General features: G+C 49.9%; 1 protein-coding gene across 2 annotated transcripts in view; it reads left to right on the top strand.

Moving 5' to 3' along the window:
* MAP2K7 (mitogen-activated protein kinase kinase 7) overlaps positions 1-14,716 on the top strand; it is a 178,911-nt gene that overhangs the window by 115,622 nt on the left and 48,573 nt on the right. For both annotated transcript variants that reach the window (XM_085654285.1, XM_085654284.1), the window contains one exon: positions 13,053-13,133. In XM_085654285.1, the coding sequence (XP_085510411.1) occupies positions 13,053-13,133 (81 nt within the window). The remainder of the gene's footprint in view (positions 1-13,052; positions 13,134-14,716) is intronic.

Here is a 14,716-nt window from a genome sequence, read left to right as displayed (position 1 = left end):
AAGCATCTATACTAAACCACCCTTTTGACCAGCAACACTTTTTTGGCCCAAAAGTAGACGAAGCCCTGGAAAAAATGAAAAAAGATACAGATACGGCGAAGTGTATGGGAGCGTTACAGTCCCACCCTCCTAGACGCTCTTTTCGCCGCTCCTCCTTTCGAGGCACTGGCAGGGGCTACTCTGCCGATAACGCCTCCACATCCTACAAGTCCCCTCCTCAGACTACCTTCACAAAGGGCTATCAAAGAGGTGGATATAGAGGAAACAATAATAAAGGCAGGGGCAAAACCAACACCGCCCGTTCTGCCACACCGCCCACACAATGACTTTCCCCTGCTCCCCCCAGACCATTCCACTCCAGTCGGGGGCAGACTACAAAACTTCTTTCAAACCTGGGAGACCATAACATCAGACAAATGGGTGACCCAAATTATTCGGTCAGGGTACTGTCTCGAATTAACATCCACCCCCCCAAATATTCCACCCAGGCACCGTACAATGTCGCAAGAACATACCACATTGCTCAAACAAGAGGTAATCTCTCTCCTGCAAAAACAGGCTATAGAGCAGGTCCCCATCAATCAACAAAATTTAGGGGTCTACTCTCTGTACTTTCTGATACCAAAAAGAGACGAGACTCTACGACCCATTCTAGACCTCCGGCCTCTAAATGCATACATACATTCAGACCATTTTCACATGGTAACTCTCCAACAAGTTCTCCCACTCCTCTGCCAGAACGATCTTCTCACCACACTGGACTTGAAAGACGCATACTTTCATATTCCAATACACCCTTCTCACAGAAAGTACCTCAGATTTGTAGTGGACGGCAAACATTATCAGTTCAAGGTTCTCCCCTTCGGGGTCACAACCGCACCAAGAGTGTTCACCAAATGCCTCGCAGTAGTGGCGGCACACCTCAGAAGACCACACATTCACGTCTTCTCTTACTTGGACGACTGGCTAATAAAAGCCACGTCCTACAACCAATGTGTGCAACATACAAACACTACAATCCAACTACTACACCAGCTAGGTTTCACGGTGAACCACCAAAAGTCCCAGCTGATACCGTCTCACACAAAGCAATACCTCGGTGCCACTATAGACACCTCAAAAGCTATAGCCTATCCCAATTCAGCCAGAATCGCAAGCATACAAGCCTTGCGTCAAAGATTCATTCCTCGGCACTCTCTCCCAGCAAGAGTGTTTATGAAGCTAATAGGGATGATGGCATCTTGCATCTTCATAGTGCCTCATGCAAGACTCCACATGCGTCCACTCCAAGAGTGCCTAGCACGCCAGTGGAACCAGGCCCAGGGGCAACTGACGGATCTGGTGTTGGTGGACGGTCGCACCCATCGCTCTCTGCAGTGGTGGAACACCACAAATCTTTCCAAAGGGCGACCGTTCCTGGACCCGGTTCCTCAGGTAATTCTAACAACGGACGCATCGCTCTCCGGTCGGGGAGCGCATCTATTACACCTCACAGTGCAAGGTATATGGACGCCACAACAAAAGTTACTCCACATAAACCATCTGGAGTTATTGGCGATCTTTCTAGCCCTGAAATCATTTCAGAAACAAGTCTCAGCCAAAGCCGTCCTCATTCGCACAGACAATATGACTGCAATGTACTACATTCAAAAACAGGGGGGGACACTCTCCACAGCTCTCTCGGTTAGCACAGAGCATATGGAGATGGGCAATCCCGCAAAAAGTCTTTCTCCTGGCACAACACGTCCCAGGGATACAAAACACCATGGCAGATCTGCTCAGCAGACAAACGCAGCAAATGCACGAATGGGAACTGCATCCACAAGTTCTTCACCCATTCTTTCACAAGTGGGGGCATCCTCAGATAGACCTCTTCGCCACCCACGAAAACAAAAAATGCCCAAGCTTCGCCGCCAGATACCCACACCCATTGTCCAAAGGCAATGCGATATGGATGAACTGGTCAGGCAAATTTGCATACGCCTTTCCGCCTCTCCCGCTAATTCCATTAGTGGTAAGGAAGCTACAACAGCACACACTCACACTCATTCTGGTAGCTCCAACATGGGCCAGGCAGCCGTGGTACACCACACTACTACAGCTCTCAGTGGTACCACACCAAAAATTACACCTGTCCCCATGCCTCCTAACCCAGAACCATGGAGAGATCAGGCACCCGGACCCAGCTCAGCTCAACCTTGCGATCTGGCTCCTGAAATCTTAGAATTTGGATACCTTAACCTTCCCCCTGATTGCATGAACATTATCAGGGAAGCCAGATGTCCTACCACTCGGGCATGCTATGCCGCAAAGTGGAAAAGATTTGTTATTTACTGCCGTAACAATACAATCAACCCTTTAGATGTATCCATACAGCACATCATATGTTACCTGCTCCATCTACAAAGGTGTAACCTGGCATACACATCCATCCGTTTACACCTAGCAGCAATTGCTGCTTACCTGCAAAACAGACAGCATTTATCACTTTTCAGAGTGCCTGCTATTAAAGCTTTCATGGAAGGCCTTAAAAGAGTAATTCCACCCAGAGCACCACCCTCACCTGTGTGGAATCTAAACGTAGTTCTTACAAGGCTGATGGGACCGCCTTTCGAACCAATGCATAAATGTGAGCTACAGTTCGTTACTTGGAAAACAGCTTTTCTCGTAGCTATCACTTCCCTTAGAAGGGTTAGTGAAATACAAGCGTTCACTATACAAGAACCTTTTCTACAGATACATCACAATAAGGTGATACTTCGCACAAATCCAAAATTTCTGCCCAAGGTCATTTCCCCCTTCCATCTCAATCAATCGGTGGAATTACCGTTTTTTTTCTCGCAACCTCAATCTGTTGCAGAAAGGGCTCTACATACACTTGATGTTAAAAGGGCTTTACTTTACTATATACAAAGAACGCAATCTTTTAGAAAGACTAAACAGCTGTTTGTCTCGTTCTCTCCACCACATAAAGGCAACCCAATCTCAAAATCAGGGATAGCTAGGTGGATTGTAAAATGCATACAAATTTGCTATCACAAAGCAAACAGAACATTATCTGTTCCACCTAAAGCCCACTCTACAAGAAAGATAGGGGCTTCTATGGCGTTTCTAGGGAACATACCCTTAGATGACATCTGCAAAGCAGCCACATGGTCAACACCGCACACCTTCATAAAACATTACTGTGTAGATGTGAACACCAAACAACAAGCTAGTGTGGGCCAGGCTGTATTAAAGACACTGTTTCAAACCACTGCAACGGATACCGTTGGTCGCCGCTAGGGTTGGGTACTGCTATATAATCTATGCACAGTGTATAATCTGCAGCTCATATGCCTCGAACGGAATATGCTACTTACCAGTATGCATCTGTTCTTGGCATGTAGAGCTGCAGATCTATACACACCCACCCGCCTCCCCGGCTACCTGTATCCGTTCCAGTCTATCTTATTTAGATACAACACACTTGGGTTTCTTTACTATTATCACTAAGCTCCATCTTTTCCCTGCTGGCGAAAAACAATCTGAGGATGGAGCCGAAGCCCATGCGCCGTACGGACCGAAGGAGGAGTCACCGAACTCGTGACTTCCAAACACTGTCCAAGAAGAAAAACAAACTGCAAACATCCGGGCCCAACACCAGATGGCGATCTATGCACAGTGTATAGATCTGCAGCTCTACATGCCAAGAACAGATGCATACTGGTAAGTAGCATATTCCTTTTTTAAAGTATGACATTGGTGGGTCTTCTGTTCCTTCAGCTATTGACATAGAGGATCTATGACTTGAGAACACAGTAGCAGGATGTTCGAGGCATGTGGGCTGCTGAATTCATATCTGTGCATAGATCGCCGCCTAGTGTTGGGTCCGGATGATTGCACACTGTTGTCCTGGAAGAGTCTTCGAAGTATCACGAGATAGGTGGCTCCTCCCCTGGACTACAGTGCACATGGGCATCCTCTCCATCCTTAGATTGTTTTTTTCCGCCATTGGGTTCGGATGTAACTATCTTAGCTCAAATTAGGAATACTTAGTTTTAGGCCAAAAGTTCGGTGTCGACTACTAGCTTTAGTGCTCCACACCCTCTTCCAACTTTCAGACCGGTTTGGTCCAAACTTCGAAGCTCGATCGACGATGCGATCGAGGACTCCATTCAAGAGGTGTCCGTTATGCCACGCGAAGTACCCTCATATCGACGTCCACCCAGTCTGTAATAAATGTCTCTCGCCGGATCACGACGAATCGAAATGCATGGCCTGTGCACGGTTCCGCTCTAAGAAGACTCTGCGGAATCGACGGGCAGCGAGGCTCGAAGCGCAGCAAGCAGCGCCTGCTCCCACCAACATATTCAGCACCGAGGACGAGGACGCCGAGAGCGTGGAAGAAGTAGTCTCTAGCCCCGCTTCAGAACATGATTCCCGATGAGGTGATCTTTCGACGTGAAGAAACCATCGATGAGGTAGGAGACTTCGACGAGGCCTACGGGGCCGAAGAAGACAGCTCTCCCGAAGAGCTAGGCCACTCCGTTGAAACGGAGGCCGAAACTGTACGTCGTCATCAGGCTCCGGTCGAGGGATCGCCTTCGGGCCTTACCCAAGATCAAATACATGGTTCCTTGGCCCCACCTTCCGGTCCGGCCTCGAACACACTGCAAGAGCCACTATTACCGAAGACGACCGGGTTATTAGACCCTAAACCATCCATCGCTCCAGTCTCTTCAAAAACGAAAGTGAAACTGGTGGTGGTCGGATCGAAGGCGTCGAAACCATCCACTGCCCTGACGCCGAAAAAAAGTCGTCGGCTCCGACCGCGTACAAAGAGACTTCGGCGCCGAGCTCACCGCAGCGGATGCGGTCGATACACGACAAAAGCACGCCCTCGGGCACCACAAGACCTTCGGCGCCGACATCGAAGGCCGTAACCTCCGCAGTCAAAATGGCCGCCCCGGCTACGTCGACGCCTAGAGCACCGATGCCGACTAAGTCCTCGACTACGTCGACTGTCGATACATCCCTTCAGACCAGTGACCCCCTTCCGACAAAAAAGTCGGGGCTGGCCTCGACGTCTACTACCACGGTGCCCATCAAACCACCATCTGCGTTCGCTGTGCAGCAGGTCTCTGCATCTTTACAACGCATCCGTGACCGGGCAACCCTCCACTCTATCTCGGGTCCCGACACAACCTCCCCTTGTAGAGTGCACTCGGAGCCCACCAACATCACGTTTGGGCTGCCACCGCCATCGGCACCAACACTATTTCAAATTCGGACACGTGTCCTCCACACACAGTCCACCACCTCTGGCCTTACAGAACAAGACTCTTCGGGGCCACAATTTATCGACGCCGACACTGGCAGGTTAATGCTCCACAAGCGCAAAATAACGCCAGTCAGGGAAGAGGAGCCATACAAAATTCCTCTTAAACGCAAGCTGCCAGCTGAGCAGGAACCAGTGCTACAAGAACACTTCCAACCCTTCCATTCAGATCCGCAGTCCTTTTCTCCTACCCCTTCCGAATCGGACGCAATACAGGACTATGGCGGGGAGGATACCATCTACCCTGGGGACGTAGATCCTGATGAACAACTACAAGACCCGGATCAGGCGTGGGATGATCCCACAGACCAAAGTGTCGCGCCACATACTCAAGATGCGCAACTCTATAACGTAAAAACGTCTCCTACAGAGGACACGGCTGCATTTAATGCCCTTATCGAAAGGGCTGCTGCTCATCATGGGGTGGAGCTCCATTCTGACGCCATTGAAGAAGACTTCCTGCTTGACACTTTCGCATCTTCAGAAAGAACTGTCAAAACTCTGCCCATGTTAAAGGGGGTTCTCAAACCTGCCAAAGACATTTTCAGAGACACCACAAGAGCCCGAGTGTTAAATCCCAGGATTGAAAAGAAATACAAGCCTGCACCCGGTGACCCTAAATACATTAGGGGTCAGTTGCCATTAGACTCCATGGTGGTTGCCAATGCTCGCAAGAGAGCCCACTCACAAACGACTGGTGATGCTCCTCCCCCAGACAAAGAGTCAAAAGTACTAGAAACATCGGGCAAACGCATTGCAGCGCAAGCAGCGAACATCCTGCGCATTGCCAATACACAGGCACTCCTGGCACGTTATGACAGGTCACATTACGACACGCTACACTGCTCCAACATCTACCAGATGAGTATAAAGAGTCAGCGGAACTCCTCATTAGAGAAGGACAACTCCTCACTAATGCATCCATAAAATGCGCCCTTGACGCAGCTGACACAGCGGCTAGGGCAATAAACACAAGCGTCATGCTGCGACGCCATGCCTGGTTACGCATCTCAGGCTTCAATCCCGAGATCCAAAACAATGTTCTGAACTTACCAGTTAACACAGAATTCTTATTTGGCCCAGACGTTGACACTACCCTAGAAAAAAATAAAGAAAGACACGGACACTGCGAAATCAATGGGGGCTCTGCAAACGCAGCAATTTCGTAGTGGCTCCGTTCGTCGCACCGGAAATAGGGGAACAACAAGGGGTCAGGGGTCACAACAGCAGTATGCTAAAAGTGGCGCTCAAAGCACCTATGACAAAAACAACAGGGGTGGATATCGTGGATCCAGCACCAAGGGCAGGGGACGTGGCTATGGCAACACCAGGTCCTCTCCAAAGAACAAACAGTGACACCCTCTCCTTACCCCCCGACCACATAACACCTGTCGGGGGACGACTCCAGCTGTTCCTGTCCGCGTGGAAGAACATCACCACGGACAGGTGGGTCAGGGACATCATCCAGCACAGGTACTGTCTAGAACTAACTTCCACTCCACCCAACATACCACCAAAGCACCGTCCTATGTCAGCCGAACCCTTAGGTTTACTCCAGCAGGAAGTGCTTGCTATGCTCGCAAAAGGGGCAATAGAAGTAGTGCCCATCAACCAGCAGGGCGCAGGGTTGTACTCTCTGTACTCCTTAATCCCCAAAAAGGACGGCTCGCTCAGGCCTATTCTAGACCTGCGACCCCTAAACCTATATATTCTGTCGGAGCATTTCCATATGCTCACCCTCCAGCAGGTTCTCCCACTACTCAGTCAGGGGGATTTCCTAGCTACGCTAGACCTGAAGGATGCATACTTCCACATACCCATACACCCATCACACAGGAAATACCTCAGATTCACTATTCAAGGGAATCACTATCAGTTCAAAGTTCTCCCCTTCGGAGTAACAACAGCACCCAGGGTCTTTACCAAGTGCCTGGCAACAGTGGCCGCGCATCTGCGAAGACAAAACATTCACGTCTTCCCTTATCTGGACGACTGGCTAGTTCAGGCCAAGTCTGCACAACAATGTGCCACCCACATGTCCCACACCATTCACCTTCTTCACGATCTGGGATTCTCACTAAATTACCCAAAATCGAGTCTCCAACCTACGGACGTACAACAGTACTTGGGCGCAACGATCAACACTCTGGCTGCCACAGCTCAGCCAACTTTAGTGAGAATCAACAGCAGGCAACTGCTAATCTCAAAATTCCAACCTCAACACTCCCTTCCTGCGCGAGTGTTCATGCCTGCATGAACACTCGCGCAGGAAGGGAGTGTTGAGGTTGGAATTTGGGAGAACCTGCTGGAGGGTGAGCATATGGAAATGCTCCGACAGAATATATAGGTTTAGGGGTCGCAGGTCTAGAATAGGCCTGAGCGAGCCGTCCTTTTTGGGGATTAAGAAGTACAGAGAGTACAACCCTGCGCCCTGCTGGTTGATGGGCACTACTTCTATTGCCCCTTTTGCGAGCATAGCAAGCACTTCCTGCTGGAGTAAACCTAAGGGTTCGGCTGACATAGGACGGTGCTTTGGTGGTATGTTGGGTGGAGTGGAAGTTAGTTCTAGACAGTACCCGTGCTGGATGATGTCCCTGACCCACCTGTCCGAGGCATGATGGCCTCCTGCATTTTCATAGTCCCACACGCGAGACTACATATGCGCCCGCTTCAGGAGTGCTTAGCACGTCAATGGAATCAGGCTCACGGGCAACTAAAAGACCTAGTGTTGGTGAGCGGTCGGGCATACAACTCTCTGCATTGGTGGAATCCACAAAACCTATGCAAGGGCCGACCATTCCAAGAGCCTGTTCCACAAATCATACTGACAGCGGACGCGTCTCTCCAGGGATGGGGAGCTCATGTACTCAATTACACAGTGCAGGGACGATGGACAACACAACAAAAGAAGATGCACATCAACCTTCTGGAACTGATGGCAATCTTCCTAGCCATGAAGGCATTCAAAGTACACTTGTGCAACAAAGTCGTGTTGATCCGGACGGACAACATGACTGCCATGTACTACATACAGAAGCAGGGAGGAACACACTCTCCACAGTTGTCTCATCTGGCTCAGAGCATGTGGAAGTGGGCCATTCAGAGGAACATATTCCTCATGGCAGAACACCTCCCGGGCAAGGACAACCAGATGGCGGATCTGCTCAGCAGACACAGCCACCAGATGCACGAGTGGGAGCTACACCCATCAGTTCTCCAACCGTACTTCCAGCGGTGGGGTCATCCAGAGATAGACCTATTCGCCACAAAAGAAAACGCAAAATGCCAAAGCTTTGCCGCCAGGTTCCCACACCCACAGTCGCAGGGCAATGCGATATGGATGAACTGGTCCGGCAGATTTGCGTACGCTTTTCCCCCAGCACCATTAATACCGCTGGTGGCGCGCAAACTAAGACAACACTCGCTGACCCTGATCCTAGTTGCTCCAACGTGGGCACGCCAGCCGTGGTACACCACCTTTCCGGAACTTTCCGTGGTGCCTCATCAACGACTGCGGATAAAACCAGCATTTTTAACGCAGAACCATGGCGAAATTCAACACCCAGATCCCCAGCAACTGAACCTGGCGATCTGGCTCCTGAGATCTTAGAATTTGGCTACCTAAACTTACCACCTGACTGTATGACTATCATCAAAGAAGCCAGGAGACCCACTACTAGAGCCTGCTATGCGGCCAAATGGAAAAGGTTTGTCATTTACTGCAACAACAATGACATTAACCCACTGGACGCATCTATTCAAAACATCATATGCTACCTCTTACACCTATACCGCTGTAATCTGGCATACAACTCGATACGCATCCATTTGACCGCGATAGCAGCCTACCTCCAAAACAGGCAGCACCTCTCCTTATTCAAGGTACCTGCCATCAGAGCTTTCTTGGAGGGACTCAAACGAGTAATCCCCCCAAGACACCCACCAGCACCAGTGTGGAACCTCAACTTGGTCCTCACCAGACTGATGGGTCCGCCCTTTGAACCTCTCCATTCATGTCAGATTCAATTCCTCACCTGGAAAGTGGCTTTCCTGGTGGCCATCACTTCCTTGAGGAGAGTTAGTGAACTCCAGGCACTAACCATTCAGGAGCCATTCATTCAGGTCCACGCAAACAGGGTTGTCCTACGCACCAACCCCAAGTTCATGCCCAAAGTCATATCACAGTTCCACATTAATCAAACTATCGAACTGCCCGTTTTCTTCCAAAATCCGCAAAATGTCGCGGAAAGGATGCTCCATACACTAGATGTAAAGCGGGCTCTCATGTACTATATTGACAGGACAAAGGATTTTAGAAAAACTAAACAACTCTTCGTTGCCTTCTCTCCACAACACAGAGGCAACGCCATTTCCAAAGCAGGAATAGCCAGATGGATCGTTAAATGCATTCAGATTTGCTATCACAAAGCTAAACGCACATTAACGGTTCCCCCACGAGCCCACTCAACACGAAACTTAGGGGCATCCATGGCTTTCCTAGGAAACATCCCTTTACACGAAATTTGTAGAGCAGCCACATGGTCCACTATACATACATTTACCAAACACTACTGCGTAGATGTACACTCAAGACAGCAAGCAGCTGTAGGACAGGCTGTTCTCAAAACTCTTTTCCAGACTGCTGCAGCTGGCACAGGTAGCCGCCGCTAGGGGAGGTACTGCTATATATTCTATGCACAGATATGAATTCAGCAGCCCACATGCCTCGAACTGATTATGCTACTTACCAGTATGCATCTGTTCTTGGCATGTAGGGCTGCTGACATTCATATTCTAAGCCCCTAGTATATGGTACTAAGGTACTCAGGGCATAAGTACACCAGGATCTCTAGCATGAATTATGCCACCCATGAGACTACTCAAACTGTGACTTCAGGCCTGCCATTGCAGCCTGTGGAGTTGGTGCTAGCACCACTCAACAGATATACATTTCCTTATATCTGAGGTCACTGCTCTTGAAACTTGTAAGTCATCCCTAAGGCAGGCCTTTCAATCCTAGGTGCTAGGTTATAACTGTGAGGGTGCCCTGCATGAGCAGGACACCCCCTTCAAACCCCGGAGTCGATTCTCCAGGCTTTGTAAGTGTGGTCAGCCATTTAATACATTTAGTCAATTACTAGATGTCTAACTATATATTGGCATCACTGAAACCAGTCATGTTTGGTATCAAACATGGTGTAATCCTACCTCAACTCCAATTCCAGTGTTGGGTGTAGAATCCCATGTACTAGGGGGCTCCCCTAGGGAGCACCCCTGTATTCCCGGTACCAGCCTTTCTGGGTCTAACGGCAAGCTAGTGCTGCTGCCAACCACTGACCTGATTCTGCTCTCCTGCTGCTGAGCTGACCTCGAGCAAGCAAGGGTAGAATAATAGGTTTCCTGTAACAGGGAGGTGTGACCACCTCCCATACAGAACTTAGTGTATTGGGCTGGGGTGGGGACGCTTGCCTGTGCTACCAGACTGCTTTGAAGGGCACATTTGGTGCCCTCCTTTCATAATCCAGTTGGAACCAGTGCAAGGAGCCGTTGGCTCCCACTCTGGCGTAAAACTCCCCTCTGTCCAGGCCCTCCTCTGGGAAGGATCCCGGAATTGTCCCAACCCTTTCACTAGGGTACTTAAGGGCTTATCTGTGGGTGGCCCTTCAGATTCTTGTGGGGCAAGATACAGATCCGAAACCACTTCAGCTTCAACCGTCTAGGCATCTTGGACTTCGTTGGACTTCTCCTGGAACCAAGACTGCATCAAGGAAGACTCCAGCTGCTCCTGGTCTAATCGTCCTGCCAGTCTTCTGCGTCACCTGTGCTTCATCGAGGTTCTTCTCTTGGTCTGTGGGCATCCGAGATACCCGAAGTAATCTCCCTGGGAGTGAAGGAGTCACTCCCCTGCATCTGCAGGCACCACAATAAAGCTGACCAGTCTTCTGCTCTTAAGGTCCCACGGTCTGTAACTCCCTTGAGGCCTGCACTGTTTTCTCAGTAACAAAAACCCTGTGCACAGCATCGATCTGCCGTTGCCAAGGCTTGTTGACTCTGTCCTCCAGAGATCTTCGGGCTACAAGAAGCTCCAGCTTCCAGCATCTCTTTCTACCAAAGTCTTCGTCCTCACCGCATCCTCTGCACCATGGGCCTGCATCTTTGGTGAGCAGCTCGCGGTCCTCTTGCGATTCCCGTGCCTTCGGCCTGTGGGCCCTCTTGGCTTCCATGGGCTCCCCTTCTTGCTCGGGGCCTGCTCGGACTCTCCTGCACTTGAGTCCCTTGCTTGTCCCGACTCTGCACCTTCTTCGTTTAGCACGTCTGTCACTGCTGCCAAGGCTTGTTGGTGCACCCGCTGTACAGCGACCCCCATTCCCCTCACCCCTCCCCCATGATGTGGGACAGCTTCTGGTCTTCCACAGCGTTGCCTCGTCCTTACAACCACAGCGACAAGGTAACTGTCAACTCTCCTACATCTTCCATCATCGGTGGTCATTGTATTCCTTGCCTCCTTCTCACTCCTAAGGGTCCCCTCTGCTTGCAGGTACTCCTTCAAGAATCCATCCTTGGATTCCACCAAACTTTCACCTTCTTCACCAGCAGCATCTTTACTGAAGGCCGCTATTATAGTCTACTGCGGTTTCCAACATCACTTCCCACCTATGCACCCAGCTTCCCTGGTGTAGGTATCCTGGTTCCTGGGGTATCCACGAGTGGGGTGACTCTACAACCCTCCATCTTCCACAGGGTTTCTTCAGTGGCCTCTGCGAAAGGTCCTTCTTCTTGAAAATTGCAACAATGATTTCCCCATTGACTTGCGTTGAGTACACAGCTGTGTTTCCACTCTGCACACAGCCTCTGTGGGGTTCCTGGGTACTTGCCTTTGGTGGTTCCTTGGGTCCCCAGCTCTTCTGAGTCTTCTGGTCCAAGTCTCGATTTCGGTCGCAGTTCGCACCCCCTGTAGACCATTGTGTATTTGTGCTACTTCTCTGTTCTACTTTTGAAATATTGTGTTGATATCTCTAGTTAGGAGATATACCAATGTGTTAGTAAGTGTGTATAATAAATATTACCATTTTTATAACTACATTGTGTGTGGTTCTTTTTCGTTTATACTACACTATATGATTAGTTCTGGCAAGACAAGCTGCTTAACAGTCTTTCTGGACTAAGCCTGAAGGCTGCTCTCCACAACTACCTCTTAGCTTTCTATGGTTGTCTAAGACCTCTAAAATCACCACCAGGGTTGTCTGGATTATTGCAAGATGCTTCACTTAAGTGTGCACCAAATACTAGGCCAGCCTCCTACACTAGTGGAAAAGTTTTGCTTGGAATTCCTGCCTCCAAAAAGGTGACTGCAGTGGATATACAATCTTGCTGTGCAGACAAAGTGTGATGCAGCTGGGGGAACAGAAGTGATGACACATGGTGGAAATGTGTTTGGTGTGGCATCATTTGATCCTCTAGGAACATCAGCGAATAACAATAACACACTGAGAATATTCAGCATCTAGGGCGGTCCAGTGGAGTTGTATGATGTTTTGAAAAATGTGGCGAGTAGCATATGTTTGTATAAACAAGAGTCTGTGCTCGCATGATAATCGAGCTGTGGTGGAAGTAAGGCACACTTACATTTAGAATGACATTTTGCAGCATCGTCTCTTCCCACAGACTGACACTCGCTTTTTCTTTACTTTGAACTTTAATTGTGTATGCTGACTTGTTGTTCCTATTTCAGCCAGAGAGGATAGACCCACCTGATCCTACAAAGCCAGACTATGATATTCGAGCAGATGTGTGGAGTTTGGGCATCTCTCTGGTAAGAATGCTTCTCTAGCTGTCTTTCTCAGTTGTACAATCAGATTTTCTTTCTATTTTGTGTTGTCTGACAATCCTTCCACCTAGAAAGGTAGTCTCTTGCCCTTAAGTGCAACTCCTTCATTAGCGGTGTCATCCCTCCACCCAGGTCCTTGAAGAAAAAAAGTAAAAGAAGCGAACCCAAACACAATGGGTATGGTGGCGCACCTGTCCACCAGGAAGGGGAAAGTAAGAGTCAATATCCCGAATATGCAGGTCAGATGAGGTCGTCTGCGGATCTTGAGGTGACCTGAGGAGCTATGGTGCTGGCGGTGGAAGAGGCGTCAGAAGCGAAACCGGATTCTACAGGTGGCCAGTCCCAGAGGGTGGCGAAGGAATTGACATGATGAAGCGTGGCCGCCTTCACCGCACGTGCCTGTTCCGTGGCCACTTGTTCTCAATCCAGGCATGTGTGCGGTGTATTGCGCCGCTGTTGCCTAGATATAGGCATCACCCAGGCCTCCTCTTCTAGCTCTGTCAGTGGTGCAGGCAAGACCTTTCGCATGGAGCCAGGTCCAGACATCTTCAGGATTAGAAAATACGTGAGCGGAGTCTTCGTCAAGGACCTTGAGTTTCGCAGGAAACAAGAGCGTATATCAGAGTTGCAGTTCCCGTAAGTGTTATTTAACTTTCATGTAGGAGCTGTGCTTGCGTTGGTCCTCCAGTATGAAGTCAGAATGGGCCGTGATGGATGTGTTCTCGAAGCACCAGGCACCCTACGTGTGGAAAAGTTGGAGCATGAGGTAGTGGAAGTTAGGAAAAACCTGCAATGAGTGGGCGAGGTGGTGCTCCAGCCTGGGGTGGGCGTCTCGGGACATGGTGCTCCCTCTCCACAGTGAACAGTGCGGGGACTCTATCCTTCAACACAGTGTCCATAAGCCACTCCTCAAGAAAGAGCTCGACACTAGGCTGTTCCGAGCGTTCTGGTAACCCAATAAAGCAGATATTATTGTGCCGGGTGCGCCCCTCTGCTCTTGGGTGTAGGGGTGCCCCTTCCTCCTGCATTGCATCAAGCCTGACCTGTAGTTCACGCACCTTTGGGGATGGTTTATTTATCTCCGATTAGTTGATCCTATCAACCAATTTGCGGTGGTCCGCCCTGTTCTGCTTGGGTTGTCGGATCAGATAGAACCCGCTCAACAGAGCCTTTCTAACCCAGCCAGAACGTTACCCCCTCCCTAGGGCCTATTCACAATAAGTAACCACATATATATATACCACCTAAGGACAGGGAATTCCTACTATATATATATATATACCAAGACCTCTTATAATACAAGTGGCGGCCTCGCGATCCCAGACGGACCCAGGACTTCCTACCCAGACGGCAGCCTTAGCCTCGCGGTCCCAGACGGACCCAGGGCTTCCTACCCAGACGGCAGCCTTAGCCTCGCGGTCCCAAACGGACCCAGGACTTCCTGCCCAAACGGCAGCCTTAGCCTCGCGGTCCCAAACGGACCCAGGACTTCCTACCCAGACGGCAGCCTTAGCCTCGCGGTCCCAAACGGACCCAGGACTTCCTGCCCAGACGGCAGCCTTAGCCTC

Source organism: Triturus cristatus, chromosome 4_1 (genome assembly GCF_964204655.1).
Source record: "Triturus cristatus chromosome 4_1, aTriCri1.1, whole genome shotgun sequence".
In the NCBI taxonomy this organism is placed as follows: Eukaryota; Metazoa; Chordata; class Amphibia; order Caudata; family Salamandridae; genus Triturus; species Triturus cristatus.
Note: the sequence above shows the minus strand (reverse complement) of the source record. Positions and strands in the feature narration are given on the sequence as shown.